Source organism: Mastacembelus armatus, chromosome 5 (genome assembly GCF_900324485.2).
Source record: "Mastacembelus armatus chromosome 5, fMasArm1.2, whole genome shotgun sequence".
Classification (NCBI taxonomy): domain Eukaryota; kingdom Metazoa; phylum Chordata; class Actinopteri; order Synbranchiformes; family Mastacembelidae; genus Mastacembelus; species Mastacembelus armatus.
In genome coordinates this window covers 23,015,692-23,034,494 of record NC_046637.1, presented here as the reverse complement: position 1 = coordinate 23,034,494, position 18,803 = coordinate 23,015,692, and the positions used below count along the sequence as shown (strand labels likewise).

Sequence of the window (18,803 nt, the reverse complement as noted above, 5' to 3'; positions counted from 1 at the left end):
TCAGAAACTGAATATGATGCAAGCTTACACATCAAAAGTGATGGAAGAAACCAAACCTTGTAAGTCACCTACTCAGCTTCCGCTAAACACAATATTGACAATGGAAGTACAACACCCACTTCCAAACCTGTAATTCTCTTCTCTTTCATACACACACACACACACACACACACACAGAGAAATCTTTAAGATGTACAGTAACACACAGCACTACAACCAGGTATTGTTATGAAATTAGTTATCTGTGCACAAGTCACAACTGTGATTGGAGATGCACATGTTTGACCTCTGGGTCGTACCCACTGTTAAACCTACTCTTGTTCTTGCTTTGAGGCAGGACTCTAAGCCTCAAAGAGTCATTAACCTGTCTGTATGCATAAGTGAAATTTACACATACATAACAGATAACTTTTATTACCAACTGTATAGAAAGAAAAGCTCCAATGACTGGAAATTTACAGTTTTATTGATCTCACCCACAAAAAAAAAAATCAACATGATAGATTTGTTCAAGATGAAGAAGAACAACACAACAAACAAATAAATACAGAAGAGAGCAAAAAGTAAGTGAATCGACAGTACATCTATTCAGCTGTCTTGTGGTCTACCTACTTTTTTGCATGTAAATAAACTGATCCGGTTTCTCTGTTAAGGTACAAAAAGAAATTTGTATCATACAATGAGCTTTGACGAAGAAATACTACCCTTATAGTAAAAAATATCACAAACCTGCTGTATAGAAAATGCACCTTGGTAAAAGGTGATGTGATCTGTATAAATCAAAAATAGATGATAAATCAAAATAGATGAAAGGTTACTGAACAAGGATTAAAACTGAAGTGGACTTGACAAATATGTGACAAAAATATATCACAGTATGTACAATACATGACTGCAGTTGGTAAAAATAAAAACTCTTCACCAGGTGACGGCCCATTTTACTGTAAATAAACATTTTATTGGCAGAGTAGATCTTCACTGTGTCCTTCATTCTGCACTGGACGTCGGCTCAAGTGAAACACTTTAGTCACTGCAATCACAGAAGCAACAGTTAGTCTTTTAGCACACATAGTCTGTACTGTACTCTATACGTATAGAAAAATACCACAGATATAGCTAGTATTTAATATATAAATATATTAAAATATACGCTTAAGGCACATAAAATACCTTCAGTCAGGAATACACTGTAGATGAATTTGTTCAGAGCATTTGTCTCTTCCTTAATAGAGAAAAACAAAAGAAGATCATATGGTTGTGGTTGCAGAAGCCCAGTTAAACAATGAAAGTATTATTTTTTATCATATAATAAAAATAATTGTGTATTGTCTACTTACTTCACAAAGCGGTGGCGACATTTTTTGGGAAGTCCTGTAAGCGACATGTTCAAACAAAAGAAAACGCTTCAGAAATAGTTTTGAACTCAGATGTTTCAAACTGACATTTGTGAAGATAATTTACTGTATCACTTGGCACAAATCTCTGCAAACAAACAAACAGTGGGCTATTCTCTGCCCTAGTTCACATTTTTAGCACATCAAACTGAAGGACGACTCACGGCTGAAGTAGTAGACGGTGCAGGTGACCGCTAGAGCCAGGCCCGCAATAACTCCAACCAACGGCCACAGAACCAGGGAGCTGCAGCCATCTGGACCAAACACACAATTTAACTTCTTCTGGTGAAGTGCACAAGACTTATACTTGTAGCTTCACAGAGCAGAGTGCTTGTGCACACATAAAAAATATTAAGCAGCAGAACAATGAACAATGAACAATTCTGCACCACCACACAAAATTCACACAAGTTCTCTTCTTCTAATGAAAGGTCCTGAACAACTTACCCCGTGATTGAGTCTTCTTAGGACAGGAACAGACTGGCTTAACTGGTGGTTTAGGCTTTTTCTTTGGAGGTGGTGTTGGAGGAGTCACTGTCATATAAAGAGCAAACAACTATAAAACAAATGATGACTAGACATAAGTAATGAACCTAGAAGGAATGTCTCAAAGAACAATTAGACCGCACAGATTTCAACCTGTCCCTCATTACTGATCTTTATACATCAGAACTGATCCGGATCAGGATCTCATCCAAGGATTCAAGAGCATCATGTATTTTTCTCTTTGTGTGACTGTATAGACAGTGGACAGTTGTATTTACAAACTTTTCTCTTTTTTAGTCTGAAAGACATTCACGTATTGATGAATGAAGATACACAAATTCAGATATGTTCAATACACTCAACCATTGGGTCTATATTATTGTCTGTTTGTCCACAATCTAGAAATTTTGAACTAGCAAGACAAACTATTAGAAGCTCAATAGGAAAGATTTTGTTCAGAGTACTAAATGACAGGTGCGCAGAGTCCAGAGACACATTTGAAACAGTTTTTTTTAACTTGTAAGTAAAATAAAAGGATGGTGGACAGTGGAGAGTGATACTATATGATATATAAGAAGAGGCAGGGTTGTTTGACAAAACGTTCCCCAGACAAACTCACATTGTATAAGCCGCAGTTCAATTGTACGATGATACGTAACGGTTGTGGCATGTAATTCATGTAATTATCCAAAGTCAACCTCTTTATTTACTTTAAATTCTAACGTACTGTGCTAAATATCTTAATGTACCATATTTAAATAAAGAGGTTTTGATCCGATCTGTATTTAGCCCTAAATTCACCTACTCCCCCACCTGCCATCTGGAGTCAGACAGATCTATTCAACCTCTGTCTAACACTTATATTTGAATCGGCTGTAAACAACGCGCACGAGATTTCATACAAACCTCCTGGCCGAAGAAGAACCCCAGTCTTCCACACTTCTGTGTTGCGTTTGTCCTTGAGGACACAAGAATAAATCCCTGTGTCCTGCTCTGTCACATTAAGGATGCGTAGCACAAAGGACGAACTACCCTTCTTGTTGAATTTAAACCGTGTTATGTCCACATCATTTCCATAGTTAACACGGTCAGCATTGTTACATCTACCTAGGAACTGTACTTTGCCCTGGTCAGGAAAACTGCGGAACCAGTAGACAGTGTCACAAGAAATGTTAACACATTCACACTCAATAGTCTCTGGACGCATGATCTTCGGATAAAGAACGGTGACAGTTTCTTGAAACAGGATCTGGCTTGCACCTAGAAGAAGAAATAGAGGAATGTTTAAGATTTCAGCAGACACATGCTTGTAGCACATCACCTTCACTCCTGTATCAGGATCATACACAGTATTGATATCCGAGACGCTAAAACACTGATCGAAACTCACAAATTTGTGCATTTAGTCAAAATGGTGGCTCAGTTTTTCTTTGATGTCTCAAGCGAACAAGGAAGACAAGTTGTAACATAAACATAAAAGCAATCACGCTTCAAGAAAGACAGAAAACTGATGAAGAAACTTCTCGTAAAAAAAGTCAAAATTTCTGAAGGTGACATTTTCAAATTGCTATACAGGGAGTCTGAGTTAGCATTTGTCCAATGTTTAAGAGACGCCTTCACTGCAAGAGCTGTTTCATCTAATCTTAGAATCAGTTCAAATGCCTATTGCAGGCACATACCTGTTGCAATCACTAGTTATGAAATATCTAAAGGTAGGCCACAATTCAAAAGCTGCCTGCGTATGAAAGGTTAAGGCTCTTTGGTGCTGAAGTCTGTTGAATGACGATGCTGATTTTACCAACATGTATGAAATGCAGAAATTATGTGACATTCACAAAAGGACCAAACTGGTTTAATCTGTACAATGCAATTAATTTCAGTACCTTAATGGAGGTATAATATAAAGAAACCTAAGTATAAAATTGATAATAACACAGACCTACTATACATTGCGAAGTGGATCATGACTGTACCTTTACCCTGATTGTCACATTAATGTAATAACGGTGTTAATAACATCTACCAGTTTTACTGTACAATTCATAGACAATTATGTAATTTCCATGCCTGTTTGACCATTACAGTTTTAGCAAATAGTCTAAACGCTGCTCTGTACGTGGTCTGTTTAAACCATATGTGTCTTCTGTTGAATTTTGAAAACAATTTTGACCCAATAGCACAAACAGTGTTCAGGCCTGAAGCTGAAAAATGTGGATAAATTATTATCAGAGAAAACGTTGAAGCGACAACAACACATCTCTCGCTATAGGCCCTTGACTGGGTTATTAGTTGGAGGCTTATAATACTGCAAAGATAGAAACTTAGTGGTCTTACCTGCTCTCCACAGCGATGCTGTCAACAGTGCCCATACCATTGGCCACAGGATCATTTTGTCCGGTCGCCAGTGTGTGTATGCGTGTGTGTATCTTGAGTGGTCGCAGAAGGAAGGTGCTGATACTTTCTTTTCCTGCTCTGTATCTGTCAGAGATGATGGGAGGAACTGAGCTGACAGGGCTCTGAGTCGTCAAGGTAACACCCCAATGTGACACACACAGGGCCTATCAGAGTGGGTCATACAGCACACAGGAGAGCTGAACACAACACACATACACATTTTACTGCTGTAAAATTACTGAAACCTCAATGTGCAAAAAACAAATTAACAAATGAAAAATCACAGAACATCATAGGAAGAATTCTCATATTTGATCCTTACACTCTTGATTCTGTTCACTTAAAAAGTGTGTAAAAAAACAAGCCACGTTTGTTAAAGGAGAAAGATGCAGTGCAACGTACGTGTATGTTGCACTGAGTGTCATAATTGAAAGGGATCATGACAAACAGCTGAAAACATATGGTGATGTTTCATCAGAGCTCATGTGATACCACACATCAAGCAATATAAAAGTTGTATATTCCCAAAGCAGCAGTTTGCAGTTCTGTGGTCTCTGCCCAGGTGCATGACCTAGAGCTCAGCAGAGTCCTACATACACAGCTTTTTACCTCTCTGCAGAGCACTGCAAGGGAATGCCAAAGTACAGAGCCTAAAATTCAGGTATTAACAAGAAAGTATGACACCAGTTAGGAACCCCCACCCCCTTTGTTTAATATCCACAAAATGCACTGCATGTGCAAGCAGTTTCACAAATCACTAAAATTCAGAACTGTCTGTGACAACGCAAAGGAATATTGTATACAATACTTTGTGAACTCGTTCGTTCTGAATTGTCTTAATAAACTTAAAATATATTGATATTTAACTTACTTATTTTTCTGTTAAATTTGGAAAATTTAATAAGTCCAACACATTTTTGACTCACAAAAGCTCAAATCATCAAGAGATAAAATTGCAATATTTATTTTTATAACAACAATATAACTTTTCATTTCTGCGCAAAATAAACTGAAGACCCCCAGGTGTAACAGCTAGCAAACTCTATGCTGGTCAATGTGAAAATGCGGCGGCATTCAATTTTCATCCAGTACTTCCAGGACACATAGAACGAAAAGACGATGGTAAAGGTTCAGTGTTAGAGGCATCTGGGTTTGCAGTGAGACAATTAGCTGCATGTACTAATTATTTTTAACACTGATTAATAAGTCTATTAGCTGATGAATCGTTTTGTGTGTAAAATGTCAGAAAAGTGAGAAAATAGTCATCGATTTCAAAGAGTCTGCTTCAAATGTTTGTTTTTGTCAGCCTAACATACAAAGGTGCTTTCTTTCTGACCATATCAAACAGAAGATCAGTAAACCAGCACATTTCCAAAGAGGGAACCAATGAACGTCTGGCATTTTTGGATGATATGAATTAAACAAGTCAGCTTAATTACTTCAAGAATAAATTTCACAATAACAAATTCTAGCTTGTTGCACTCAAAGCCAATAAGATACACTTTTCATCAACCCCAATCATACCTACAGACTGATTGATGTTGCCATTTGTGTCAAGGGGACACTTAAGATTCACGTGTGTTTTTTAACCTAACCTGAACCAAATTTTCAAATACTTTCCCCCACATTAAATACATCCCACTCATCCCACAACAGTTTGGCATATTTTACTTTGGCATTAGTTTAGTATTTGGTGTGCTTTGGCTAAGTGGTGTCTGTGGATTGTTCCATGTATGTGTGAAGGTTTAGGGTGTAGAACGGCCTGGTGGGGGTCTTTAAGTGAGAGGATGTGGGCACCCTATACCCCTACGGGGGTCGACGATTCGAGCGACACTGGGAACAAGACCACAGGATTCTTTGAAAACAGGAGATCTCAGGGGGCTTCAGAGCTGCTTCTTTACACTTCGCTTAGCAGAAAAGTCTTTGTTGGCCTCCCTGCTCCAACGCTTTAAGTCAAAAGCTGCCATGCTGAGAAGCTGTTTGCATCTTATTTTACTTCACTCATCAGCCAACTTTAAAACTTTTGTACTTTCAGACCAGTCTCATACTTAATGTGCCTATTATGTGTCACACAAGTTTGATTCATTCTTCTTACCAGAGCTTTATAAAAAGATCTCATTTCAGAAGCTTTTCATCTTGAGTTAATTACGCTCACTTCTCTCTCACTTTGTTCTGTTATTCCAATTGAACTAGCAAGTCCCACATCAAGTCCCACATCATGCACCATTCTGCACCAAGTATACTAAGGAAATCAAATATCTGACATGCAGAAAGAACAGAAGTCTTATTTCTAATGCAATGACTTGAAATACAGAAAAGCAGGACCTTTTTATAAATATTTTTGCTCTGGACACGTTTAAACATGTTTTGACTACTTTGACTACAGACATCTAGTCTTTAACAAAGCCAGACTAATCCACTATTTATTAACTGCCTCCATATAAATGCGCTGATAGTGTTAGACCCATAGATCCAGTTGATATTTAAAATAGAAAATCGTCAGCTAAAGTCAACAAATTTTTAGCTTTACATGTGCTGTGCCAAAGATAGGCTTGTATTAGTTTACGTAAGGCTATTTTAAACTGATTTGAATAGAGTGTTATGGGTCAAGAGGATTATTGTAAATTGGAATTAACTGCAACTTTACTTTGCGTCTTTCTGACACTTTAAAATTTGTTAAACTCCATTTGTTCATAACCGACTGCATCTGAACATGAATTCTGAAGTTTGGAAAGCATTGCCCTGATTTGAACCTTTGCACCTGTCTGACCCCAAACACTTTCTGTGACATTTGGATGTGCAAATATATCCACAGCACATGCACACACAGACAATGCACTATAGAACAATGTATCTACACGTTTTTTGTTTTACAGTCTAACGTAGTGCAGTGTGTTCAACGGGCAAATTATGTTATATTTTCATCACTCTATTATATCCTAATATTTTTAATAATATACTTTCATATCATGTTCCCTAGAATTAAAGCACACAAAGTATAAAAAGGAATGAAATAACTAAGCTTCTACCTTCTATGGGCCTTTATTTGCTCTGAATGTCAACAGCACCAACCACAGGCTGCTAAAGGCATCACAGTCTAATACATTCCTGGCAGGAGCACAGAGACAATCAAACATAATTGAACTTGTGGTAATGATTCAAGAAGTCTTCTTGATGATTTGAAATTACAGGAAGGAAATTAGAGATCTTCAATAACCTCAATTATTCCCAATCACTGTGGCTGGCTGTGCATACTTCAATTAAAGATATTAGATGGCATAGTGAAAAACAAAGTCAATACAGTTAAAGTGGCTGTGTGTGTGAGAATTCCCAATAAACAATGTAGATGAACTAAAACAAAAGAAATACATTCATTCCCTAAACATGGCTAGCCAGCTAGCACAGCTATAGGGAACAGCATTGTTGAACAGGTAGTGAAAACTGCTTTATTAACTGATATGAAGACTATTTTTATCACTTAAGACAGTTTTTGCAACTGATAACTTCATGTTTTGTCTAAATGTCTGCAGTTAAAAAAAAGCCTGTCCTGCTGAGATTAACAGCCCAGAATAGAGTCATCCCACAGCTTCTCCTCTTCTGTCCTAGTGTCTACTACTTTCTCTCTTATTTTCTTCTTATCTTTCTTGTTTTTACTTTGGACTGGTTCATCCTGTCCACCAACCCCATGGTCAACATGAATTTCAGCCTGAATATGCACTTCAGTCTCTTTTCTATTGTCCATAATGTCTTCTGGCTTTAAACTATCTGTTAACCTTTCCCCTCTTTTCTCTTCAAAGTCCTCCTCTCTGGATTTTTTTTCTTTTCGTCTCTGCTTGCCATAATTTTTTCGCTTGTTTCTCAGCCTGTCTTGCTCTGATTCTCCAGATTCCTCTCTTCTTCTAGCTTCGTAGTCATTATTTCTTTCCCTCCTCTTTCTTCTCCTCTTCTTTTCTAAGTCCTCATCCCTTCCTCTACTGCCTCTCTCCTTCCTGGATCTTTTAATCCTCCTCCTTTTTCTGCGCCTGTAGTCACTGTCATCACTGTCACTTGTGCTACTAGTATAGGAAGAGGAATATGAAGAGGAGTGAGATGATGAGGTACTAAATGATGAGGAGCTAGACTGCTTTCTGCGCCTCCTTCTCTTTAAGGGACTAGTATACTGTGGGGAACCTGAGCCAGAGAGGACTGGAGCAGGGTAGTTGTTGTCCCAGCAATGAGTAGGCCAGGGAGGGCCCTGATACGGAGGACACCTACTTTCAGCTGGAAAATAATAACCAGGGCGGGACTGATGACGAACTTTACAAGTGGGATGGAGGTTGGGCATAGGTTTGTTCAGTTTTATTATATCTGTCCTGTTTATTAGTTCCTGCTCTTCCTCTTCATCTTCCTGATTCTCCTTCTGTGTGTCACCCTGAGGTAGGGCATGACTAGTGTTAGGGGTGATTCCACGTGCTTTCTGCACCTGGATGTAGTCTGCCAGTTCATCTGCAAATGTGTTGTAGACTTTTTGTTGAGATTTGCACAGGTCAACGACTTTCTTCTCCCTGGTCAAAAACATGTAGACAAGAATGAAGTTGCTACTCAGTTATGTCAAAATGCCACACTAAAGCTCCATATCATGTTTTTTGGCCCCAAAGAGCAATAAGACAACAGAAAAAAAGCATCAAATGAAGCACGAAATATTCAGTGTTTTATCTTTCTTATGTCCTGCACATGTACCCAACTGGGACTGATTGTGCACACTGCCCAAATCAACTATGTATGTAAGACATAGCTCAAAACCAATGCGTGAGCTAAAAGCAGCAAAAAGCTAGAGATAATATTGATATGACTCAGAGTTACATTCAACAAAATAAATTAAATGTAGCTTAAATGTTGCCACAGTTTAGTGAGATTAAATGTGCAAAGCGCAGTATAAATGATGACACAATAATAACAGATATTGTATTTTCCGGACCAAAAAGCACATTAGACGCTTTTAGCAAAAACTGCCTTGTTGAACAGAAAAAAACATACACAAATCGTTTTGGCATATAAGTCGCATTTTTAATTTTACTAATTATAGTATAAAGTAACCTATGAAGAACATAGGCTAAGCATTAAGAACAAGCAGAAGTGCATTACAATATTCATTCATTTCTGTCAAGTAATGTTAAACAACTGCACCAACATAGGGGTGCCTACTAATACTAGTGACTACTCGGCAAAATTACTGTAAATATACACATATAAGTCACTTTGCTATATAAGTCACAGGACAAACCAGAGGGGTAAAACCTGTTGGACCTGTTTCCTGCAGTAATTCAGTCATAATTTGAAGTTTGAATTAAGTGCAACTTATATTCAGAAAATGCGGTATGTTATTGTCAGAAAAGTTTTGGTCCTACCTGATCTGGTGCTTGTTTCCCTGCATGTGGGCCTGGTACATCTCCACAGAGTTAAATTGCACACTACACATCTGACACGTCAGAGAGTTGGCTGTAGACAACAGAGTGTGGTAAAATGATTAAATAATGGCTAAAATTCAGACACATCACTTCCTTTGTTTGTTTTTTTTAAATTTTGGTTGTGAAGCTTCTCAGTCGTCCAGATGAAGTTATCTAGAAGTTGAGTCATCGCAACTGGACCTCTAGTAGTTAAAACACCACTTTAACAGGAGGATGATCCAGCACAAGAGTGGCAGCTCCTCAGGACCGGAACCAGCAGTGTACCTCCATTTAAAGGACAACAGTGATGCACATATTTTGGACAGAAAGAAAGATGGTTTGAGAGAGAAATCAGAGAAACTAAAAGTGTTCAAGTGGAAAAACCCTGAAATAACAGGGGTGGGTGGCTCAGACATAACCTGTCTTCAATATACCAGGCTACACTACACATGAAGGACACTCTCCACACCCAGTTTCTGGGTCAGAGGTGTCACAAAAGCTGACCATTAGATCCTAAAGACCCTCACCTCTGCTCAATTCCATTGATCACCTAACAAGCCTTTTCAGGCCAGGGGCAGAGTGAAACCAGAAAGATAAATTTGAGTTTCCTACCAGCTTTTCCTTAGACTGAAGAAGCCACTTGCATTAGTGCTGAAACATTTCGACTCAACTACTAGAAGTCCAGTTGACCTGACTCAGCTTCTAGTTAAATTATAGTTACTCTCTTTTATAGTGAGTTTCTATTTCATGTCAAATATTATTATTCATTTAGCAGACTAATTTGGAAATTAAATATAGTGTGTAAAAACTATATCCAAATTAAGTATAAATCTACTTTTTTTCCTGCAATTATATTTTCAACAAAAATAATTAATGAAAAAGTCAAATGAAGCAAAAAGGTAACATCCTACATGTTTGTAACAGTAATTAAAACTCACCTATGTCACTATTTAACATAAGCACAATTAGACTCATGCCAAAACTTATTTATTGTCTATCAAGCTAACACCTACCTGCCATTGCCTTACCCACTTACCTGCTACCTCTGATGGGCTGAAATCTTTATGGCTGAGAGGATTTTCCATTTCAAATTTCAGTGTTATTTTAGGAAAGTAGTAGAAAAATAGAAAAGTTGTAAGTAATTGTTTTTTACTTTGCATTTCTGTGCATTCATCTATTTTTATTGGGCAGTTATGCTTTTGGTAGCTTCTACTGGTTATATGATTTGGTGACCTACATTTGGCTTAGATGAACCAAATCAAAGTATAATGTGTCCAACAAAGAAAAAAACATCGTCTGACCAAATATTTGTCATCAGATACTGACACTTAAAATACACTATATACTTACAATACATGTGCGGCTGATTCAATTTTAATTTGTGCTGGCTTGATGCAGTTTGCCGAGAGGCTGGCCCTTCTCTTACCTTGCTGACTATCATCTCCGAGCTCCTGGATCAGCTCTTGTCTGGCCTGATTCCTCTGGTGTTTGCGTCCATTGTAGTGCTGCAAAGCCATCTGGGGATTGTTGAAGGAAGCCGCACACAAAGAACAATACTTGTTAGGGTCCTTCAGATCAACTTCGGGGCTGGGGGTGGCTGTGCTGGCTGCTGGGTCCACATGATGCTCCATACCACCCTCTGGGGCTGATTTCTGGTCAGCATTTTCGGGATCCTGAGCCACACTTGGTAAAGTCTGCAGTTCTGTGTACCTGACTGTAAAAATAATGAGAAATAATCAATTTAAGTGAATTTGTGCTTGACCTCCTGAACTTGAGCAGGCAGTTAAAAATACCATTAATTCAAAATATTAAAATCCAAATTACTACAATACTTTTCCACTTGCCTTGAGACTGAAGGCCTTGTTTACGAAGATTTTTTGTGTGGATTTTTCCCTCATAGTGTGATTTTGCCACCACTTGGGAACTAAACACCATGTTACACAGCTCACAGAAACGATTCTTATCCGTAGTCATGGTCTGCCGACAAAAAAACAGATGGTCAAGAGACAAATATGCATACAGTTTGCTTCCAGACACAAAGTGTAGAAAAAGGAAATTGAAACATAATTAAGAGTTCTACGACATCACATATTTTCAATATTCTCCATGCTGTTACTAAAAGCTGCATGTGTTAAGCCTGAAATCATCTGGAACTTGACTTGCACAAAGGTACTGCAACAAATCCATTACCCTCTTACCCTTCTAGAGATTTTACTTCTGTGTATCTCATACTGTATTCTACAGACTAAGGGATCATTACTGCACTTTATCCTTACTGTTGGATACTGGCAGCATTATGGTTTATGTTCATTCTTCTGTAACAGACACTGTTAGACTGTTAGCAAAAAATGAACCCTGTAAAGGGCACTAACCTGGGGTCCCATAAACTCTTTGTTCATTTTCTCAGCTCTCTTGGCCTGCAGGAACACTTTGAGTTTCTGAGCATGTTTCTTACCCTAAAGTCAGAGATGAGGGAGATGACGTTATAAATAATTCATCCTCATTAGACCATTAAAACTGTACCACAGTTCCATTAGTTTTCCTGTGTATTAATGACTGTCTGGAAGCAACACACACCTCATAGTGGGACAACCGCTGAGATTCAAACAGCAGCACAGCCTCACACACATGGCAGTAGTCATCAGTGAGAAGATCCTTTAGCAACTCCTCTTCACTCAAGTCACCTGTGTAGCACAATATACTGTCACTGTTATAAATACACCACAGTGAATAAATTATAAGATTTAAGTATACTGAACAAGCAAGAGTTTATGAAATTATTACAACACAGTGTTTGGTAGATATTTTGCTCCACATTGGTCAGTTTTTAAAGTGGTAAACTAGTCTGTTCATTTTAGATTTTGTAAACTGCCTCAGTGCCATAAAAAATGCTACTTGCATCCTTCACACTTGTCGCATTGCACACAATGAAAGTTGTAATTTCATGCATGACTGCATTCATTGTTTGTTCTCAGCCTGATGCACGTTCATGTTTTGTGCCACCTTTAAAGACAGAATAGCATCAGTTATCAAGCTCACATGAAACATAATCTGACTTTTTTCTTTATCATCCTCACACAAAACAGACTTCAGAGGCACCTGTATGCGAGTCAACTACAAGGTAATTTAAAACCTTATTTGAAATAATATACTGTATAAACAAAACTAAAAATAAATAAGTCTATTAAAAAAACAGCCTTGCTTATTTTAATGTTGTTATTAATGCACTGATAAATCAATAACTGCGATACAGTGAACAAACCTTTCTATATTTTTATTGCATAATGCTGTATTCATGCAATTATGAAAAGCAATCTGAAAAACTATTTACCTGCAGTAAGATTAACTATATATGAGCAGTGTTAGCATGCAGTGCTTCTGAATGCACATAAGTGCAATTTTTACATACATGCACAAATGCAGCAGTGAAAACCAGATTGCAGAATAAAAATTTTGCTTCATATTTTGTAAATAATCTCATTGGTTGCCAACTGTTCACTGCTACTTGACAATAATGAACATTTTTGTTGTATTATTTAGTGAATTGCTTTTCAAAAGACTAGTGGTTATGATGCTAAAGCTAGTGGAGAACAGACATATAAGCTTTTACAAACAAGAAATGACATTTATTACCCTCTAACCCACATTTATTGAGACAAAATGTAGTCCAAGATTATTTAGCACTCACTGACCTACAACAAGCACACTGAGAGCCACTGTACTGGAGTCCAAATCTTTGTGTGTCCAACATACTTGGCAATAAAACTGATTCTGATTTAACATTGTGGGAATTTTTCCAAACTGTAACAATGCAGTTTGTGGATTTATGTCTACATAATTTAACATAGTTATCATTTGGTGCCTGGTTTGATATGACATTCTATATTTAGCTAATCACAGCATATGACTGATACATATGCTTAAGAGTATTAGTGCCAAAAAGAGAATTTTTTAATGGGAATGATTTAATATTTGAATGTTTATGATCAATTGTCTCCATTTTTGACATGTCTTGAATAAATTATTGATCATATATAAAAACTGGAGATTAATAATTTTTGAGAATGTGGGGCTTTAAAGACTGCACAGCTGGCAGAAATTTATCAATCTTTCCAATATGAAGCAACAAGACAAGTATACAGTAAAATACTGCATTTCCCTGTTTTTTATGTAAAATAATATATCTACAGCTAAAACAAACTAAGGACTGCCATGAATATAAAAAATACATACACATTTTGATAGATCCTCCACAAAAGATGAATGTCTGATACAGGTCAAATACTGTACTTACCAAAAGATAATCACAGAAGCGGTTTACAAAACAGTGGGCACTGTCTCACAAGGTGTGTGAACTATTGAATAGTTTTCTATTCACACAGTGATCATTAAGGAGCATGTTTTATTCTACTTGAGAGGAAAGCCACCAACAGAGGGCCAGATGTTTTGAGTCTTAACCAACTAAAAGCCTGAAATGCTTCAAACTCACAACCAGCCTAAAAAATCTTTTTACCCAGCCACATTTTGACTGTTTTTTTATTTAGCTGCTCAGTATTCTGCTTCACTGCTTCGGTTGATTCCGCGGTACCATCTATTGCCAGAAGATAAAGACACTAACTAATTGTTTGAAAGACATGCAGGAGCTTCACCTGCCAAACATTTAACCGCTGATTTGCGATCAGTTTAGATGACTGGGTCAGGACACTAGCGGCCAGTTAGCAACTGACCAACCCTGTCCGGGGCTGGGAAAACAACAACTACATCTCAGAGCTTTGTATGTCTCACTATGAGGCCGCTAAAAGGAAAAAAAGGGTGTCGTGGTGGGCGACACATTTGACGAGTCCTGTCCGCACGGACCGGTGTAAAGCCGCTACGTTAGCCCGCTAACATTAGCTGTTAGCTACGGAGCTAGTTAGCTAAAAAGCTAACACTGGCTCGGCAGGTAGGAGGACGTTATAAAGCTGATTTTTACGTTCTAGACAAAACTCACCTTCAACCTGGTTACTGTCTGTTTTAGTGTTTATTACTGTGTCAGCATCTGTGACAGAAGCCGCGTTAGGGGTACTAGTAGTGTTATTTTGAGAGTCTGACTCCGCAAACAGCGGAGGACAGACACTTCTGCCGTCCATCTTTTTCTCTGGCTGAGCAGCGCATGCGCAGTCACGTCGTAGTAATGTTTGTTTATAATCCTGGGAAAATAATGTTACTACAGTGTAATAAATCTCCTGTCCCAAACTGCACACTTATACTGTAACCTTACTGGCCTAGTTTATGCATCTGATCTGAGTTTTTCAAAGCTCTTCTTTTTAGCTCTGCAAATGACAACTTAAAGTGTTTTATTTGCATTCATTCTCCGTTCATTTTATTTCAAGTCAATTATTGACAAAATGTCAATATTTTGACTTATTATATTAGGACAAGCTCTGGGGCTACTGAATTCTACCACCATGTACAACTAGTTCGCACTGTCATGTCAATAATTTAGGACCATTACTTTCAACAAAGCTGCTTATTATTTTAAGGTGTAATTGTGAGTCTGAGTATTCAATTATAAAATATATCTGCACAAATATACAAACTTTACATAGCACTCTAGGCAGAGCCTTGACTAACTAGTTTTGCCAGTATTTTGAATTTGTGTAAAACAATTGAACCAGTTTTATTCATTTACCATTTGCAGCATATGCAATAGAAAATTTTAGACACTTGGAAAATGCAAAAAAAGTTAATATCAAAATAGATACTTTATTATAGGATATTATAACATCTATTTCAACATTTCTGTGCCACAAAGACAACCCAGATAATGCTGAAAAACAAATTCACAGATAAATATAACAAATGCACAAGACCAGGGGATCAGCATAAAGTTGCTTCATGCTAAGACAAGGACACCGATGAAAAGGATTACTAGGTAGAAAAGCAGTGTAGGGTGAAGAGCTGTCACTTTCTCTTCTGGAGCTCTCTGGCTAAGACATCCAACTGCGAAGAGAGTTGTTAAAGTTAAGTCACACTATGTTCAAAAGAGTAAAAGGTACATCTAGCCTATAGTACAGCTTTTTGTTGTTATGTCCAGTGTATAGATATGTAGGGAGCATCTGTGCGTATGTGTTTTTGTTCACTCGTCGTCATAAAGACAGAAAACAAACACACACACACATAAAACAAAACATGATACCTTCACCAGAGATTCCCTATAGATTAGAATTTAGAGTACTCTGATCCAGCATGTGTATATTAATGAGAAAGTTGAGTTACAGCATGCGTATTAACAGAACTGACATTATATTGGCAGATTGATCAAAAAAATGTTATGTATAATTAAGTAAAATTCTAGCAATTGCAGTTGGATGTTTATACAGCACCAGACAAGTATTGTTAGCTTCTGTTTTTTTACTCACTATAATGTTTCTGAGAATGCTTCTCCTCTGGGGTCTCAGGTAGCTGCATTCCCCTGCCTCACACAGCTTAATCTCCTCTGAAATCTGAGCAAGAAAGACAGAGGAATTTGTAAGAACAGGAAATGGTAAAGAAAATGTTCAGAAAAAAGAAATGCTTAGTGAACGAGAAAACAGTGACACACAGACACTGATCCTGACCTCTGATGTGGCAAAAGAGTCCAGATCCCTCTTGCCGCCAGGATACCAACCATGGGACCAGTGTTGGGCACTGGACAGCTGAGCCCCCACACATAAAATCAACCCCAGCAGCAAAACCAACCGAGATACACACATGATATTTCCACCTACAGGCCAAGACAAACAATTAGAGGTCTGGTGATAAGAGGCTGCTATATTTGATTATTTGGGATTTGTTTTTGGAAATCTTTTTTGGAAAAAAAAAAAACAACAGTCAATATCCTGTGATAAAAGCTCAGCAGACTAGACACACCGAGAGCTCTGATATGTTGTTGTAATATCAAAAGATGCTGAGCTATAGACAAAAAATAATAATAGTAAGAATTGTAGTTGTTTTGTGAGAATTGTGTTTTCCTTAAATATAAAACTTTTTACTGTAAAGAGTAGTTTGATTTTAGCTTTTTTCTTTGTTGATTGGAAAAAATTTAAAAATAAAAATGTAATCAAACATTCATTTTACAATTCACATGAACCTTCATCATAAAGTGGCTTAAATAAATAGTTTTACATAGCTCTCCTGCTGAGATGATAAAATAAATTATCTATACCCGCTAATTCCTAATTAGGGTCACGGGGATCTGCTGGAGCCTGTCCCAGCTCTTTGGGTGAAAGGCAGGGGTCCACCCTGGACAGGTCACCAGTCCATCACAGGGCCACATAAAAGACAAACAACCACACACACTCACACTCACTCCTATGGGCAATTTAGAGTCACCAATCAACCTGACATACATGTTTTTGGACTGTGGGAGGAAACCAGAGTACCTGGAGAAAACCCAAATCCCACGCAAGCACAGGGAGAACATGCAAATTTCTTCAGGAAACTTCTTCTTGTGAGGCAACAGTGCTAACCACCAAGCCGCTGTGCTGCCTCAAAATAAAATATCCACATGACCAAATCTTGAACTACTAAACAAAACAGAACCCAAAATATAAAATTTAAACTAAGTTTATCCTAAATAACAATAGGTTTGACATAATAATAATAACCACTTTCTATCATTTCTGCAGCTCCAACAATATCCACTGTGATGTTTATTGCAATATTAAAAAGTTATGTTTTAGTCAGAGTACAAAACTACATAAAAGCTAGTGTTCTTACCCAAGTCCAAATCTCACAGCTTTAGCACTACAGGTGTCCCTCCAGAAACTCACACTGTTTGTCCTTTTGTTGGCCTGCTGTTAGAGGTATTGCTCAGTATCTCAGTAATTCACAGGTTTTACTGTAGAGATTCTTGTCACCCCGTTCCTCCTCCTCATTATATGTATGAGTCTAAAAGGTCCCCCTCCCAACACGTCCTGATTATTCTTCCCTACATGCCCTGCCCATGGCTGACCCTTTTGGCCCCTTTGTTCCAAGTGGTGAAATGAATGGACCTTTGAGACAAGATCTAATTACCACCTGCAAACAACACTGGCACCTGTGCTCACATGTGTCACTCATATGTACTTCTAAAATTCTGCCATGCTGGCTAAAGAACAAATCCAAGTCATGTAATTAATTCAAGAATATTTTTTCATAAATGTTGCTAGACACAGGATTAGGAGAACAGAAGTGGGCCTCACTGTGGAAAATGTCAATACTTGAACATAAGTCATCAAAGAAAATTTGAAAACTGCTTGGCAGAAGCTGTATTTTCTTTGCATGAATTATTGGGTTAAAACAAAAAACCACAGTTTGTTGTACTTGGGTGAAAACATTTCAGAGACATTTCATTTTTAGAGCATTTAGATGCAGATGTTCTGGAAAATGAAACTTTCTATACAAAACACCTAGCCATTTGGGAGAAGGTTTTATTATTTGCCTAAACTATTTAGGTTAAACACAAAATACTATGTTCTTCTTTCTGGTGCACACAGAGTAACCTTCCTTTTGATTGGACCTGTACAAATTGCTTTTTCTTAACTGTGTATTGACCCACGCCAGAAACCAAAAGATCAAAGTTTATCCTTTACCCTTTCATCTATAGTTGTTGCTTTTTTAAGGTCCTGAATATTTTTTCATTACCATCTGTGATTAGTAATTTCATGTCAGTGTGGCAGAGGTATTAGAATACTGCTCGACTGTTATGAAACCCATATGAACTATAAGATCACTAGAGTGCAAAACAATACATTTAGTATTTAGTGATACTACCTTAATGCAAATTCAGTGTCCACTAAAATACTTTCAAGGTATTACTGTCAACATAAAACCACAACACAAATAATTTGTTGATTAATAAGGGATTGATGCAAAAAGCATTAATATTTAATGTGGGGTTAAGTGTTAAACAATGATGGAAATCCCTTCAGGGCTTCCTGATCCATAAGGCACATTAATGATTGGCAATTATTTTCCACTATTAAAGGTCTTCATTGCGAAGTGAGTTGTAATGACCATTAGACTGTCCGACATCGCGTAACTGCATTTCTGCATCTGATTTTATATTTAAAGACAAATGCTGACAAATAAGAAAATCTCA

At 37.5% G+C, this 18,803-nt stretch overlaps 3 protein-coding genes across 3 annotated transcripts; all 3 read right to left on the bottom strand.

Moving 5' to 3' along the window:
• Positions 1 to 532: 532 nt before the first annotated feature.
• Positions 533 to 4,560, bottom strand: cd8b (cd8 beta). Its single transcript, XM_026307229.2, has 7 exons — positions 4,215 to 4,560; positions 2,787 to 3,140; positions 1,842 to 1,928; positions 1,559 to 1,648; positions 1,338 to 1,371; positions 1,171 to 1,222; positions 533 to 1,030 (listed from the first exon to the last, which is right to left on the bottom strand). The coding sequence occupies exons 1-6, from the start codon at positions 4,267 to 4,269 to the stop codon at positions 1,204 to 1,206; spliced, it is 639 nt and encodes a 212-aa protein (XP_026163014.1). The 5' UTR covers positions 4,270 to 4,560; the 3' UTR covers positions 533 to 1,030; positions 1,171 to 1,203.
• Positions 4,561 to 7,142: 2,582 nt separating this feature from the next.
• On the bottom strand, positions 7,143 to 14,841 carry zmat1 (zinc finger matrin-type 1). The gene is made up of 7 exons (XM_026307676.1): positions 14,691 to 14,841; positions 12,278 to 12,384; positions 12,073 to 12,156; positions 11,545 to 11,677; positions 11,127 to 11,414; positions 9,662 to 9,752; positions 7,143 to 8,818 (listed from the first exon to the last, which is right to left on the bottom strand). The coding sequence occupies exons 1-7, from the start codon at positions 14,827 to 14,829 to the stop codon at positions 7,831 to 7,833; spliced, it is 1,830 nt and encodes a 609-aa protein (XP_026163461.1). The 5' UTR covers positions 14,830 to 14,841; the 3' UTR covers positions 7,143 to 7,830.
• An 802-nt stretch (positions 14,842 to 15,643) lies between these two features.
• Positions 15,644 to 16,434, bottom strand: gnrh2 (gonadotropin-releasing hormone 2). The gene is made up of 3 exons (XM_026307113.1): positions 16,300 to 16,434; positions 16,102 to 16,185; positions 15,644 to 15,682 (listed from the first exon to the last, which is right to left on the bottom strand). The coding sequence occupies exons 1-3, from the start codon at positions 16,432 to 16,434 to the stop codon at positions 15,644 to 15,646; spliced, it is 258 nt and encodes an 85-aa protein (XP_026162898.1).
• Positions 16,435 to 18,803: the final 2,369 nt, after the last annotated feature.

Bases quoted from the DNA above. Each gene is read 5' to 3' on its own strand.
- zmat1 (XM_026307676.1), bottom strand. From the start codon at position 14,829: ATGGACGGCAGAAGTGTCTGTCCTCCGCTGTTTGCGGAGTCAGACTCT. The intron at 12,385-14,690 runs GTGAGTTTTGTC...TGTGCTACACAG, and splicing joins AGACAGTAACCAGGTTGAAG to GTGACTTGAGTGAAGAGGAG. The intron at 11,415-11,544 runs GCAAGTGGAAAA...TTATTTTTACAG, and splicing joins ACAAGGCCTTCAGTCTCAAG to TCAGGTACACAGAACTGCAG.
- cd8b (XM_026307229.2), bottom strand. From the start codon at position 4,269: ATGATCCTGTGGCCAATGGTATGGGCACTGTTGACAGCATCGCTGTGG. The intron at 1,929-2,786 runs GTTTGTATGAAA...TTTATATGACAG, and splicing joins GGTTCTTCTTCGGCCAGGAG to TGACTCCTCCAACACCACCT. The intron at 1,372-1,558 runs GTGAGTCGTCCT...TGTCGCTTACAG, and splicing joins CACCGTCTACTACTTCAGCC to GACTTCCCAAAAAATGTCGC.
- gnrh2 (XM_026307113.1), bottom strand. From the start codon at position 16,434: ATGTGTGTATCTCGGTTGGTTTTGCTGCTGGGGTTGATTTTATGTGTG. The intron at 16,186-16,299 runs GTCAGGATCAGT...TTTCTTGCTCAG, and splicing joins ACTCTTTTGCCACATCAGAG to ATTTCAGAGGAGATTAAGCT. The intron at 15,683-16,101 runs GTGAGTAAAAAA...CTCTCTTCGCAG, and splicing joins GCATTCTCAGAAACATTATA to TTGGATGTCTTAGCCAGAGA.